Source organism: Belonocnema kinseyi, chromosome 5 (assembly GCF_010883055.1).
Source record: "Belonocnema kinseyi isolate 2016_QV_RU_SX_M_011 chromosome 5, B_treatae_v1, whole genome shotgun sequence".
NCBI lineage: Eukaryota > Metazoa > Arthropoda > Insecta > Hymenoptera > Cynipidae > Belonocnema > Belonocnema kinseyi.
Window position 1 is genome coordinate 112,235,826 of NC_046661.1, and position 16,540 is coordinate 112,252,365.

General features: G+C 27.2%; 2 protein-coding genes across 2 annotated transcripts in view; one reads left to right on the forward strand and one right to left on the reverse strand.

Moving 5' to 3' along the window:
- Positions 1 to 3,042, reverse strand: part of LOC117173518 (coiled-coil domain-containing protein 61-like) — a 9,593-nt gene extending 6,551 nt beyond the window's left edge. The window contains exons 1-2 of the mRNA XM_033362147.1: positions 2,946 to 3,042; positions 2,336 to 2,735 (exon numbers count right to left, since the gene is read on the reverse strand). Of these exons, the coding sequence (XP_033218038.1) occupies positions 2,336 to 2,507 (172 nt within the window). The 5' untranslated portion in view covers positions 2,508 to 2,735; positions 2,946 to 3,042. The remainder of the gene's footprint in view (positions 1 to 2,335; positions 2,736 to 2,945) is intronic.
- Positions 2,823 to 15,894, forward strand: LOC117173837 (N-terminal kinase-like protein). The gene is made up of 11 exons (XM_033362482.1): positions 2,823 to 2,936; positions 6,364 to 6,510; positions 6,612 to 6,740; positions 6,811 to 7,022; positions 8,169 to 8,259; positions 8,338 to 8,820; positions 10,191 to 10,412; positions 10,535 to 10,787; positions 13,791 to 13,949; positions 15,520 to 15,791; positions 15,868 to 15,894. Exons 1-11 carry the CDS (start codon positions 2,823 to 2,825, stop codon positions 15,892 to 15,894), a joined length of 2,109 nt encoding a protein of 702 aa, XP_033218373.1.
- The last annotated feature ends 646 nt before the right edge of the window (positions 15,895 to 16,540 follow it).

The window sequence follows — 16,540 nt, forward strand, 5'->3', positions numbered from 1 at the left end:
TCATTTGAAATTCACGCTCATTTATTTTTAATTTTTTAATTCGCACAATTCTATTAAGTAAACTACGTTTTTGTAAATTTTTTTATTTTTTCCAATTCATATGAATTCTTTTGAATGTAACTTGAATTGACTTGCATTTTTATGAATTTATGCTTCATTCGTTTTAATTCATCTGGTATTATAAATCACATTGAATTCTTTCGAATTATTTTAAATTTAGAAGAACGCTAGTCACATTATTAATGCACATGAGTCATATGTTGGCTCTTTTTGAGTTAAAAATAAGTAATTTTTCTGTTAAAATATAGGTCCTATTTTCAATTTTTCAAGTAAATTAGGTTGTGGCAGCCCTGATGTAAGAATGAAAAATGGAAAAATAATATATTTAAAATTATTTTATTCTACTCATAGAAAATTCTATATTGAAAATGTAAAAAGATTAGAATTTTGTACCGCTGGATCAGTCAAAAATATTTGTTTATAAATCTGAAACAGGTTATCTACTATACCTGAAAAACTTGCAGTGGTCAGGGAATTTTTATATATCTGGAAAACTCTGGAAATACCAGGGCATTTTTTTAAGTCACAGAATTTTTATCGCGAGCGTGCTTAGTTAAAAAAATTGATTGCGATATAAAATTGAATAGCAATAATTCTTCCTTTGTAAAAGTAGCTTTATATTGCTGTATTTAACTAGTTTGTAGAAAATTCGATTTATTTCTTCAAATTAATTTGCTTAACTGAAAATCTCTTGAAGAATATTAATGTTCTTTGTTGAAAATTAATCTTCTTCCTTAAAAAATCAATAGTTTGTTTGCAATCCAACGGATTCTAATTGAAAATTTCAATCTTTATTGATTAAAATATCAACTACTACATTTTTCGTTCCGAATTAATCTTTTTTTAATTGAAAAATGTAACTATTCCTGTTGGATATTCCATTAAGTGAAACAATGAATCGCTTTAGTTAAACATTAATTTGTTTAACTAAAAATTTAACCATTCAATTTTTTGTTGAAATATTATCTTTTTAGTAAACATTTTTCATCTTGATTGAAAACTCGTTTTTTTTGTTTGTTAGAAATTCAACTATTCTGGTTAAAAATGGATCGTTTTAGTTCAAAATTCATTTTTTTTACATAAAATTAAACTATTACATTTGATGATTTATTCATTGAAAATCTATGTAGATTGCTGAAAACTCGTCTTATTTGGTAAAAAATTAACTATGTATCCTATTTTTAGTGGAAAACTGATCTTTTTAATTCGGAATTCAACTCTTTGGTTAAAAATATGTCCTTTTTATGTGAAAATATGTATTTCGTTGAAAACTCATCTTTTTTTTTTATAGAAAATAAAATAGCTTGTTTGAAAGTTGAATGTTTTTGGTTTAAAATTCACCTATTCTAGTTGAAGATTAACCATTTTAGATATTTTTTCGAAATTAATTTTTTTCAACAAAAAACTGAACTGAAAATTGATCTATTTGGTTCATTTTTTCGGTTGAAAATTCAACTATTTGATTAAAAATTCATCTGTCTTGTTGAAAATGCAATATGTTTACGTCGAAACTTAGGAATTTGAAGCTGTTTAAATTTAATTTAATATAGTACTCACGTTAGTTTTACCTAAATATGCACTGAATTTCAAATATAAGATAAAATAAGCATTTCCTTTGAATTATTAATCAAATTCATGGACTTTATGGGCAAATTCAAGAAATGATTCATTCTGGTTTTTTTTTAAATTTTATATATTTAATTAATCGAGGATGCTAATATATCATGTTATCTAATGTGGCAAAGCTTTCTAAATTAAAACATTAATTGAATAAATTTTGTTTTATAATACGAAATATTTGGGATCCCGACTATGAAAAATTCTATTTGAAAAAAATGTAGGTACATGGAAAAAACCTGATATTGTCAGGCAATTTTTTCCTCAAGATTTGAGACACCTTCGAAGAATACAACTTATCAATTCATATTTGAAAGCAGCAAAAATTTTGATAACATATTTAATAGTAAAAATAGTCCACACATTAAACGAATCCTGCATAAAAATTAAAAAAAAATCAAATGTTCTGTCCAGAAACTGTGACAATTTAATTTTTAGGTAAAATCCCGTGTAAAATTTATCAAAATAATTCAGTAAAAAATGTATGTTCGAAAATTCGAAATAAAAATGTCGCGCCACGGGCCAATTAGTCATAAACTCAACCGTCAGAGGGTCGACTATCGTTTTGTGATTTGTCAGGGATTCCCATTTCCGGGAAGAGCTGTCAAAAAGAAATAGATGACAAATTTTCCTCTAAGAAAAAAGCTTTAAATCTCACAAGCATTGTCATAAGACGAGTGCCAATCTTCCCCAGTGTATTTATCCGTCACCGAAAGTTCTAGGCTCCGTTGACAACCTCCGCGAAGTGCTGTGATCCTCATTTTCAAAACATATTCCTTGCCTCCTTTAAACGCGTAGGTGGTCACCAGGTTGGGAACCGTTTCGTTCATCGTCGGGACAGCAATTTTTCCACTCCTCTTGTTTGTAAATTGTGTAAATTTAAAAAAATTTGAATATAATTAATTAGTGATCCAAGGAGATTCTGCTGATCGACAATTTCGTAGCCGACGAAAAGTCAGGAAATTTAGGCGGTGAACTTTCGCCATGCGACAACATCCAAGTGCCAAAGTTGAACATCAACTCGGAAAGTGACGTGTGATCGATGCGTGTCTGTCAAACTGTCAAGGAAAAGGAATTTGTGATAAGCGGAAGAATATGATTTTTTATTGCTTTATTAAAAGGTAATCTCATTTTGACAGACGAAAATGTGGTCATTTTTCTCACGAGATCCCACCAAAGACTTCCCCTACGAAATTGGGGAACCGGTCGCTAATTTTGAAAATAAAAGCATTTGGACACTTCATCGGGCTAGAAGAAAGGTTAGTGACCTCTTTTCGAAAATTATTCTTCACTTTTTGGCCGAACTTGAAGTACTTGAACTTTTCAAAATTTGGATCGTGAGGAGCAAATTTTGAGGTTATGTTATATGTGTCAAGTCAGTTTTTATCTGTTTTTTTAGAATTAAATTGGCTTTGATTTTGGAAATGTTTGAATTTATAGTGTTTCGATTTAAAGGATTTATTCACATGTCGAGATTCTTTTATTTTTCTTTGTTTTTTTGATGAATTTGTTATTAATTACGTTTTTCACATTAAAATTTATTCTGGTTTGCTGATTTTGTAGACGACTTTTGATAAGCATATGGGTCAGTAACTGCGTAAATAAGAATGTGTATAACATATTTAATGTGTTAAGCGTTTACAGAATATTCATGACCCCTTGATTGTATTAAATATGTATATATTTATCTACTAATGGAGATCAAGACTTTTATGCACCAATAATTTAATACATAAAAATTACCAATTAATTTGATTTGATATAATTTATTTCCGAATGTTTCTAAACATCATTGATGGAAAAAGAACATTTTTATTTGAAATATTTTTTAATTTTAGGAAATAAATCACTTCTGAACATTTTGCTACCACGCTATAATTTGTCAACTTTTCAAACTTCCAACGAGATCTTATTTTACGAAGAGTATACATTGTCGGTGCCAGTAACAAAAAATTACCGTCAGTTATATTACTGAGAAAATTTTAAATTATACATATTTTATTTTTAAGCATTGATTTTAAGCTTTGAAAATTTCAAAATATGTCGAAGAAGCATCTCGAAGTTCTTAAAACCATTTTTTTTTTTTAGTTTTTTCCAGGAATTAAAAAATATTAACAAAACTTTGAATTATTTATAATGATATTTCAAAGTTTTAGAAATTTTGAAAAGATTAAAAAATAATTTAAAATTTAAAAAGATTTCAAGTCATTTTAAACAAAATATCGGTTTTTAAGGTTTTGAAATAAAAATTTGAATTTTTGATTAACTTTACAGGGAAAATTTTAATTAAGATTTTATTTAGACAAAATATATTCAACCAATTAAAAAATGTAGATTTTTGAAGCTTTAGAACAAAAAATTTAAAAGCTATTTTACTTGTTTGAAATGTTCGTGAGAATACAATTAAAGAAAAGATTTCTGGAATATAGTAAATAATTTTTTATTTTACAAATATTATTTTAAGAGAATAAAAAAAAGTATAACGCTCCACAAGATTTTCTAAATTGTCAAAAAAAGAATCTGCAAGATTTTCAGGAAATTTTTTTAATTTCACAGATTTTGCAAAGTTTTAGGAAAATTTTTAATCATTTTAAAATACATATATTTAGATGTTTTCAAACAAATTTCAAAAATAATTTCCAATGTGAAAAGATTTTTAAAAAACTTAAATAAAATATAGATTTTTAAGATTTCCAAATAAAATGTTGAAATTCTTTAAAGAATTTGAAAGGTTTCAAGCTAATGAAAAAAATTTTTAAGATTCTTGGGAATATTTAAAGTGATTATTTAGTTTGATAAATATAATGTTAAGAGTATTTAAAGAGATTTTCAAACCTTACCGAAGATTTCAAAAATGATCAAAAACGAATTTGGAAGATTTCAAGACAATTTCAGAAATAATTGAAGTAATTTTAAATGTCTTTAAGAATTGTAGAAGTTTTGAAAATATTGACAATATTTTCAAACTTTGAAAAATTGATTAAGTATTTTTTGCAAAAATCATACTGAATTATGTAAAGAAACCTATTAAAATTATATTTTCATAACTGAAGCGAATAAATAAAAAAACCTTAAAAAAATAATTACTACTTATTACAAATTTTTATTTAATATTAAAAATTATTTTTCCCTTCAAATTATAATTTGTCTAAAAGTTTTTTCTTTCGGGACTGGGGTTGTAACTTTTTGGTTCAAAATAAAAATCTTTTTTGGTTGATGATCGAATTATTTTGTTGAAAAGTCGTCTTCTTTGGTAGAAAATTCACCTCTTTTAGACTAGCATTGAAACCACGTAATTAAAAATGCAATTGTTTGGCTGATAATTCATTATTTCAGGTCAAACCTAATCTCTTTCGCTCAAAATGTAACTATTTTGTTGAAAATTCTGTTTTTGGCAGAAAATCAATCTTTTTGATTGAAAATTAATACTTTTGCTTGTAGATTCTACTATTTTGTTGACAATTTTTTTTTATTGAATGAATTCAACTGTTTCTTGAAAATCTTTATTCTTTTTTATTAGAAATACAGTTGGTTAAAAACTAAAATTTTTTGTTTGAAAATTCAGCTATTTATTTAATGATGAAGTTCTTTGTTGAAATTTTGATTTTATCTATCTGAAATTATCAAAAATCTTTTTGAATTTTCTCCAGAATTTTAGGAAAATTATAGTTATATAACCTGATAAAAAAACCAAAAAGAAAGTTATTTGAAATGTTTGTTGTGTTTTAAAAATAATTATCAGAAATCCCTTTGAATTTTCTCCAGAATTTTAGGAAAATTATAGTTATATAACCTGGTAAAAAACCCAAAAAGAAAGTTATTTGAAATGTTTGTTGTGTTTTAAAAATAATTGTTTGCCTCAAATCGAAAAACTACACGCACACATATCACGTGATTGATGTTAGTCTAAAAAAAGTGTAGTAACAAAATATCTCGCACTCATTGCTGTTGACAACCTGATCTACATTTTCATGGCTTGAAATTAAATTTGCTCCATTTACTACATCTGAAATTTAAAAGTGAAGTTCGCTACTATGTTTCAATTTCTTCACAACTACTGTTAATTTAATTTTTGATAGTTATGGTGGTGAAATATTTGATAGTCATTGCAAATACAGATATTAAATTATATACTTTGATAAGAAAATAACAGGTGAATAATAAGTGTTAATTCCTTAATACTGATGGGATGATTATTCAAATTTTGAGCGCAGAGATTTCTAATTTATTTCGAGAAATTTTGAAAGATTCCAAGATATTATAGATCAATTTAAGAGATTTCACAGAATATATATGAATTTTAATCAATTTGAGAAGGGATTTTAGAGATTTTAAAGACTTAAAGCGTTCTTAAAGCATTTTAAAACATTTCAGGACATGTCACAAAAGTTTGAGAACTTGTGCAAAGGATGTTTAGAATATTTGTTTAATAATAGGATATGTTAGCGCTTTTTACTGGAAATTACTTATTTTAAACAAAAATCATTTCTTTTCTATTATTTTAGATAATAGATACTATAAAATATAAAAATGTTGCATCAATATTAATTTTATATTTTAATTTACAAATTATTTGAGACCAAAAAGAAAAATAATCGCGCGTGCGTTTATTTTATAGTAAATTAAAATAATCGTAAAAGTTATAAATTTGAATAATTATTTTATAAAGAATACAACTTTTTTCAGGGTTCCACGGGCGATTCAGAAGTTTCTGTATTTGTTTTCGATGTGAAAAATGGGGGTGAATATCAACTCGAAATAGCACGAGCTGCAGTGAAAAGATTAAAAACTCTTCGACACCCGAGTATACTGGCATATCTTGATAGTTTAGAGGTACCAATTTTGCAATTGAAATAATTCGATTTTAAGCAGATAATCTTCCTTTGATCCAATTGCTAAAAAATTATTTAAAAAAAAATGTTTTAAACTTCCAGACAGAGAAGATGGTTTATCTCGCAACAGAACGAGTTGAACCTTTGCAAAGTCGACTTTCAAGAATAACCGAAATTAGCGAAGGATCTAAGAGGGAACTTTATTTTTCATGGGGAATATTCCAGATAACTGTAAGTCACTTGGGAAATTGGACAGTAGTCCCTTTTAAGTTTGAAAATAATAATTTTTTTTTTTTGACAGAGGGCTCTGAGTTTTTTAAACAACGATGGAAATTTGAGACACAATAACGTGAACATGTGGTCAGTTTTCGTGAACGAAGAAAGTGGAGAATGGAAACTCGGTGGTGTTGAATTCATGACTGCAGTCGATTCTTTTTATACAATGTTGCCCCCTGCTCTCCAAAATTACCGCCCACCCGAAGCCAAAGAAAGTTATAAACCCGCTACGAAGTGGTAATGTTTATTTTATGGTTCATATTAAATAGAGCCAAAATAAATACATTGAAGATTCAAAAAGGTTGCTTCATGTTGGAAAATTCTGGAATTTAACTATTTTATTGAAAATTCATCTATTTCGGTTAAAAGTTCATCTTTTTTGGTTAACAATTACAACTGTTTGGTTAAAAATTAATCTGTTTTGGTGGAAGATGCAACTATTTTATTGAAAATTCGTCTTGTTCGGTTTAATTCAACTGTTTCTGGTTTAAAATTCAAATATTTTTTATTTAAAATATCAACTGTGTATTTTTTCTTTAAGAATTCATCTTTTTTGGTTGAAAATTCAAATACTTAGTTAAAAGTGGAACTACTTTGATAAAAATTCATTTTTTTTTAAATAATGATTAATCACTTTGGTTGAAAAACCTTTTTTTCTTGTTCAAAATGTAACTATTTTTTTAATGATTTTTTCTACTGAACATTTAGCTACATTCCATATTTGGTTGAAAATGTATTCTCATCAGTTTAAAATTGAACTATTCGATTAAAATATCCTTTTCGTCTTTTGTGGTAGAATATTAATCTTTTTTTTTTAATAATTCATCTTTTTTGTTAAAAATCATTTCTTTGACCGAAAAATAGTAGCGTTGAAAATTCAACCCTTGTTGAAAATTCCTCTTTTTGCTTTGAAAAAATAAGTCTGTTAAAAATGCTTATTTTTTTATTTAACTCTACTGTTTTCGATTAAAAATTGATATTTTTTTTAGTTGAAATATCAACTATTGCATTTTTTGCTGAGAATTCAATTTGTATTATCGAAGATTCACCACTTTGTTTGAAAATTTAAACTATTTTATTGTAAACTATTTTTTTTCTGATTGAAAATGAACGGTTTTAACGGAAAATTTAATTCTTCAATTTTTTGTTCAAAATTTATCTGACCTATAAAATTCTGTATGACTGTTGTCACTAAAAGTTATTAAAATCAATTTAGAAACAAACATTTTTTTGTATTAACATTATTTATCTCATCAATATAAGTTTGTTTTTATACCTGAAAGACAAATTTAGAATTGTCACGGTAAGTCAGGGAATTTGGAAATTGGTATTTTGATTCAATAACTTGTACTTTTCTTTTAAAATAAGAATTTTTGAATGTAGTTCCATCGACATGTGGGGACTTGGATCTCTAATATGGGAAGCGTTTAATGGCCCTCTTTCTTCCACGATGAACCTCGAAGCAAAGGACCAGGTGGGATTTTGGAAACTAGAAATATTATTTCGAAATGTGTGCAACTATTACATTAAATTAATTTTATTCTATTTTTAGATTCCAAAACAGCTACTGACAGTATACCGAGAATTGACCGGACTGAATCCAGAGGGAAGACCGAATCCTGCAGACGTAATTGCGCGTTGTAGAAGCAACGGAGGATTTTTCAAAAACGACCTAGTGGACGCTCTCCTCTTCCTGGAGGAAATCCAAGTCAAGGAAAGAAGTGAAAAGGGTCGATTTTTCTCACAACTTGCGGGACAACTTGACACTTTTCCGGAAGGAGTCGGCAGGTACAAAATTCTGCCTCTTTTGATGGCAGCTTTTGAATACGGAGACGCGGGCAGTGCCGTTCTTCCTCCTCTTCTACAACTAGGTCGTCAGTTGCCCGACGCAGAATATCAGAAACGGGTCGTTCCCTGTGTCGTAAAATTATTCGCTTCGAACGACAGAGCGACGAGGCTTCACCTTTTGAGGCAACTTGATCAATATGTCAATCACTTGCAGTCTGCGACTGTTAACGACGCTATTTTCCCCCAGGTAAAGGCCCGTCCATAAACTCTGTTTCTAAATTTGCGCTATTTTTACCCCTCGTGTGCCCCCCCCCCCCACCCATCCCCGAAAGTAACGTAGCCATTGGTTAAACACAGATTTTACGTTTATTTCAAGTTTTTCTTCTTCACATTTTGAATGATTTCAGTTGCCAATATGCCCTTTAAATTCTTAAGGTTTCAAGTAGAAATATATTGCATTTTCAAAAAAAAAAATATATATATTTTCTACCAAAAGACAAGAATTTTCAAACCAAAAGTACCAATTTTCAACAACAAAATTAATTTTGAACCAAGAAATTGCATTAATAACCAAATACTTGAACTTTCAAGCAAACGAGATGAATTTTTAACAAAAAATTAAAAATTAAAATAAATTCTAATTTACAAAATAAAATGATTGTATCATAAAGAAGAAGCATTAAGGTATGTCTAGAATTTTTTTTACTACGATACATCAGTCATTAGACCCCATGTGATCGTTTTGTTATTATTCAGAAGCGTGAACTCAACGGGTTAAAAATTTGATTTTTGATCAGGAAATCTTAATTATCAATCAAGAAACATGACTCTTCTACCATAAAAGATGAATTTTTAGTCCAAAAGGGCGAATAATTATCAAAATAGTTGAATTTTTAACAGAATAATTAAACTTTTAACAAAGTAGATCAGTTTTAACCAAATATTTAAATTTTCAACATACAAAGATGAATTTTCAACTAGATAGATCAAGTTTTCAACCAAGTAGTTGAATTTTCAACTCGAAAAGCTAAGCATTCAATCAAAAATATAATATTTAAATTTTAAGTTTAAAACATTAATTTTCAACACAAAAAAGAACGAATTTTTATGCAGTTGAATTCAACCCAAAAATACGAATTTTCAACCAACAAGATTAATTTTCAATCAAGAACATTATTTTATTTTCCACCAAATAGTTGAATTTTTAACTAAAAGAGGTAAATTTCTAATCAAAAATGTAATATATATATATAATTTTTCTATCACAATCATTAATTTTAAGTCAAACATTAAACTAATTCTCAATAATATAGTTCCATTTTCAACCAAAAAGATGAATTTTTAACAATGTATTGAATTTTCAACCAAGTAGTTACATTTTTGATAAAAAAAAAACTGCGACATTGTAACAAAATAGTAGTTGCATTCTCACAAAAATAATTAAATTTTAACCAAAAATATAAAATTGAAACAATTGAGATGAATTCCTTACCCAAAATATAATAGACTTAAAAAAAACTTTACCAAAAATAGTTGAAATTTCTTATTATGTTCCATTAATTCAGAGGCAAATAAAGATATAGTCTACTGATTTTTATGAATTTTTAAAATAATTAGGTTGCTCGAGGTTTTTTGGATACGAATCCAACAGTACGGGAGCAAACTGTGAAGTCTATTGTTTACTTGGCACCAAAGTTAGATTACAATAATCTCAATGTGGAAGTTTTGAGGTACTTTGCGAAGCTACAATCGAAGGACGACCAGGGCGGCATCAGAACAAATACGACAATTTGTCTTGGGAAGATCGCACAACATTTGCATCCTCAAATCAGACAGAAGGTGATTTTTTATGTGGATCAGAAAGATTGTCACATTTTGGCTATTTCTATTTGAAATTGCTTAGGTGAATGCTGCATTTCAGCTTTTAATATTTCATTTATTGAATTTTTGTTGATTTTCAGGTATTAGTAGGGGCATTTATTAGAGGAACGAGAGATCCATTTCCTCCAGCAAGAAGCGCAAGCATTTTGGCATTGACAGCAACGCAGCAATATTATTTACTCCAGGAAGTGGCACAGCGAATTTTGCCGGCTTTATGTCCCTTGACTACAGATTTGGACAAGGGAGTGAGGGACAATGCATTCCGGACGATACGCGGATTTCTTTCTAAGCTTGAGAGGGTTTCTGTTGATCCGAGTCTTCGTGAATCCATGGGTGAGTTAATTATTCGAAATTCAATTACGGGGCGCAGGCTTATGACACTATTCGACACTTTTTTTTGCATTTTTGTCGTGATTTCATTCAGGGGTGATCCAAAAATAACGTTAGATAGGAGGGGGATAAATCTTACTGTTTCGTATTAATTAACAAAGTATTTAAACTTTCAACAATGTAGTAGAATTTTCAGCGAAAAAATATGAATTCTCGACAAAAATGTAATAGTTGATATTTTTACCAAGAAAAGATTTTCATTTTAAATTTAAAAAGAAAACAATTGAATTGAAACACAAAGCATGAATTTCCAATAGAATAGTTGGTTGTTTAAATAAAATAGATTAATTGTAAACCGAAAAGTTTAATTTTTAACCAAAAAGATGAGCTTTCTACAAAACAGTTGGATTTTCAACAAAATACATCCATTTTTAGCTAAATAGTTTAATTTGCAACCAAGAAGAAGATTTTTTTCAGAAAATACTAATTTTCGACAAAATACATACATTTATAAACCAAAAAGTGTAAAAAATAATGAATGCGAAGTTGGACCAAATTTTATTTTATTACTTTTTAGTTCATATTTTTCCGTTTCTAAAAATGTTTAATTAAATAATTGCAATTTTATACTAAAAATATCAATTTTGTACAAAAAATAGAGTAGTTAAATTTACATTTAAGAGAATTAACTTTTAATTGAAAAAAAAATCAATTTTCTACAATATAGTTAAATTCTGTCCTAAGTACTTGAATTTTCAGGCCAAAATACTAATTTTCTACAAAACATTTTAATTTAAAAAAACTTCATTTTTACTCAATCATGTGAATTTTCAAGCAAATAGTTAAATTTTCAGTAGTACATGAATTTTCAATCAATATGTTGAATTTTCGAGCCGAAAGAGGCAAAATTTCTACAAAACAGTTGAATTTCAAAAAAAAAAATATTTTCAAAAGAAAAAGATACATTTTTGGCCAGAAAGTTGCATTTTTAACCACTAAATGTGAAATTTCTACATAATGAGATAAAGTTTTAAACCAAAAGGATGAATCTTTAACAGAATATTTGCATTCTCAATTAAAACATATTAAGTTTCAACCAAAAAGTTGCATTCTTAACAATCAAAAAATTGATTTCCTTAAAAAAAAGATGAATTTTGAACCTTAGAGTTATTTTTTCTACAAAACAGTTGATTTTTCCACAAAAAAAGTGAATTTTCGTCCGAAACAGATTATTTGTTATCCAGGCATTTGCATTTTTAACAAAAAAGGTGAAATTTTTAGAGAAAGAGGTGAATTTCCAAACTAAAAAAATGAATTTTCAACAAAATATGTTAGTTGAATTTTGAACCAACAAAATTTGTATTTAAGAAAGAAACCAATTTTCAATCAAATTGTTGTATTGTCAGTTAAAAAAGACGATTTTTAACCAAATATTTGATATTGAACCAAATAATAAAATTTTTTAACCAAGAAGATGAATTCTTAACTTAAAGTTTAATAGTAGACTTTTAAACTGAAAAGTAGAAAAACAAGAAAAAGAGGAGAATAGGGAAGACTGTGAAGCCTCTAATAAATAAATATGAATTTTTTACACTATTAAATTCGGACTACATCTATGTTTAATACTTTGAAATTTTCATGATACTATTTCGACACTATTTTTTCAAATTTTTGATACTGTTTACACTATTTTTTATCTCTGAAGTGAGTTCGAGGCCTGGATTTGAATTTATAAACTTTTGAATTTAACTTACACTCTTTATCAATTTCTTGCATTTCCAAGTTTTTTTAAATTTCGGATGCTTTTGAATTCTAAGCGTCTTTAAAATTCATACAACTTTATAAATTTTGGAAGTTTTTTAATTTGAGCGTTTTTTAAATAAATTTTTTTTTTATTTTGGCTCTATTTAAATTAAAACGTTCTTTTATTTTATTATAAAAAAAACTTTTATTTAACAAAATTTTCAATTTTAGCCACCTCAAGTTCAAAACGCATGCGAATATAAAACTTCTCTCATTTGAAAATAATGCAAGTTGATGAGTTTAAAAATGAAATGATATGGGCGTCTATCAAATTTAAATCTAATTTATTTTTAAATAATTCAAAATACATAGAAATTCCAGGGAATTAAAAACACTTCAAAATTAGATTTATTCTGTTTGAAGAAAAGTTATTAATTTTATTGGAATTAGTGAAGGAGGAATTATTTTTTAATCTTTTATTTACCTTTCCAAATATTTAAAATCAGATTTTAATTAATTTCATTTTATGTGAGCTGCAGAATTTTCTTCTTAAATTACTTTTGAAAAATCCTCGAAAATACCTGGCATTTAAAAACCAAAATTTTCTTGCAACCCTGGTAAAAGAAATTAAATAAAGAATTATACACAATTTCATCAAGTGATAACAAAAATATCAAAATATCACTCCTATAAATAAGGTTTAAAGTTTACACAATAAAATCTTTTAAAAATTAAAAATACCTGCATAGAGCGAAAAAATATAAATATTTTTTTGTGGAATTTCTTTATAATATTATTATTTACGCCTTATGTCTAAAGAAAGTGAATGTGTTTAGCAATTAATTTCATTTGTGTAAATATAATTTGCAAATCCGTAGGATTTTATGCTAGAAAACAACTCAAGTTACTACATATTCTTTATTATTTTATGTATTTTTCTATATGTAGTATTTGATATTTAAGTTTATTAATTAAAAAATATATATATTACCAGTTGAAATTTTTCATCTGACTCTCTTACTCTGTATTCCTGAAGAATTTTTTTTTAATTTCATGCGACATAAGTTTATTATTTTAAAAAAATATGCCACTAATTTGTTACTTTTTTCAAAATGTATTCCACTATAGACACTTTTTTTATCTCAAATGTTGTATTTCAATTAAGAATATAGTATTCCTTATAGTATCAGTTTTAAAACTTGCTTCCCATTTTCTCTCTTTTTTTCTTAAAATTTTCTAATTTTCTTCTATCTTTACTTACAGAGGCGGATGTAAATACTGCGACTCCTAGCCTGAGTAATGCAGCAGCGACATGGGCCGGTTGGGCCGTAACTGCCGTGACTGCGAAATTCTATCGAAGTCAATCGGATACTCCTAGATCGTCCAATGCCAGAATTTTATTGAACAAGCCTGCATCCTTAGGTACAATTTTAAAATCTAAAAACTACATAATGAATCTAAAATATGTTTTTAAAAATTAATAATACTCTAACCGAGTGCCTAACCTGATCGAGAAACCGGGAGATGACTAGGAATATGAATTTGGTTTACATCATATTCCAAACGAATTGCCATTCTGAGTTGAAACAGTTAATTTTCTAAAAAAATACATATATATAATACTAAGTTGGAACAGGGTATTTCAGTAAAGAATTATATTTTTAACTTCGAGACACGGATTTTTTAAAAAAGATTTATAATTCTAAGTAGCAATATCAAATTTTAATATAGAAATATAATTATTTTGAAATTGGGCTTGAACTATTTTCGTAATTTCGTAAATAATGTAAAGAATTATAATTTTCATTTTTGGTTCACTTTAGAACAAGAAATTTTGTTAAGAATTATAATATTTATTTCAGGACAGAGAGTTTCGGTAAAGAATAAAAATTTAATATGTTACAGAGAATTATCATTTGTCGTGGAACAGAGAATTTTTTACATGGCATATGAATTATAGAGAACAATTTGCATTCTAATTTAGAAGTAGAAATTTAAAAAAATCCATGTTTCAAGTCTGAATTCTTCACAATTTAAAACTTCACTCTTGAAATTTTTGGAAAAGGGAGTTACTATAATTTTTAATTATAATATAAAAATTTGTAAATAAATAGAATTTTGGTTTTGAACAGAATTTTTGGCAATGAATTTAGTTATGACTTGTTATAAGGCATTTTTAAAAAGAATTACATGTTTTGCGTGTGGACGGAAAATAAATAAATAAAATATTTTACAAAATTCCCGGAAAGAATGATAATTCTGACTTTGGAACAGGGAATTCTTTTCCAAGTCAGAATTCGTCAGATTTTTAAAATTCCATCTTCCAAATCGGAATTTTAATTTAAACTTTTTTTTTGTAAATAAAAATTTGTCAGATTTTGAAACTACCCTCTTCTAATTATACCCTCTGAATTATTATAGATAATTGCAATTTTATATATTTTTTGTCCTAGGTACTTGAATTTTCAGGCCAAAATACTAATTCTCTACAAAACATTTTAATTTAAAAAAACTTCATTTTTACTCAATCATGTGAATTTTCAAGCAAATAGTTAATTTGAGTTGGAACAGAGATTTGTTGACATGCAGCGGGAATTTTGGAAACTAATTTTAATTCTGATTTAGAAGAAACGAATTAAAAAAAAATCTGTGCTCGAAATTTAGAATTATAATTCTTCTACAAAGTTCTCTCTTCTAGGTAAAAATGGCAATTTTTGTGATATAAATTATCTGATGTTCCAACTCAGAATTTTAGTTATTTGCCAATATTCCTTGTTCCAAATCAGAAATATTTTAAATCATAAATTTAATCCTTTTAAATTGTTTGGAAAAAAATTTATAATTGACCGGGCATTGAAAATCATCCATAGGGTAGATACTCTGTCTAAGTTTAATATTATTTTCTGTTTCGTCTCAATTGGAACATTTTGTATTTCAGATTGACTGAAATTTTTGGTTGTACTTTTATATTTTCGCTATTTTAATTTTTCAGAACAAGCAAGTAGTTCCCAAAGTAGTGCGAGCACGACAGCGACGACGAGTAGTGCGACAAGTATGACTTCTTTAGAACATGACCACGATCACGATCCCCAGGTCATGCCGATTGCGACAGCAGAAAACGATTGGGATTCCTGGGAAACTGGAGATTGGGGTGATTTGGAACAACAACCTTCGACCGGAGCTTCAGCGAACATGAGCAATACCTCGCCTTCTTCTCATTCTCCGCAAGCTCACGAACCTTGGATTAGCCTCGAGGAAAAACCGGTTAGTATCCTTTTTTTCAATTTATACGATTTTTAGGTATTCTATTTCTCTAATTTTAAGCACTTTTTGAATTTAGATGCTTTTTGACTCTCAAGATGTCTAGCGGACTGGGAAACCGAAAAAAAAAACAGGGAATTTTATTTAGGATCGTGAATTTTGTTCTTTTTGTTGAAAAACATACTTTTTTCTACTGATTGTTTCACATAATATGATACCGAAAATTCAACTGTTTTGTTGAAAATTGGTCTTTTTGACTTCCAAATTCAGCAATTAGATTGAGATTTTTATTCATTCTTGATTCAAAAAATGTTTATTGAAAATTTAAATGTTTTGTTTGACATTCATCTTTTTGTTTTTTGGTTTAGATAAAAATTAAATTTTTTTAAAAATTCAACTGCTTTGTAGAAAATTCATATTTTTGTAGAGGAAATTCAAATACGTAATAGAAAATTATTCTATTTGGTCGAAAGTTGAATTACTTTATTGAAAATTCATGTCATTTCTTGAAAATTCAACATTTTTAGAAAATTCGTTTTGTTTTTAGTACAAATTCCATTTTTTTGGTTAACAATACAACTGTGTGTTATTGTAAATTGATACATTTTTTGTTTAAAATATCAACTATGACATTTTTGCTTAATATTGATTTTTTTTTGTTTTAATAGGTTTTTTTAAATACAAATTTATAGGTTTTGGAACCAGGAACTAATCTCAAAAGTAAATTGCTTCATTTTACTCCATAAATACTA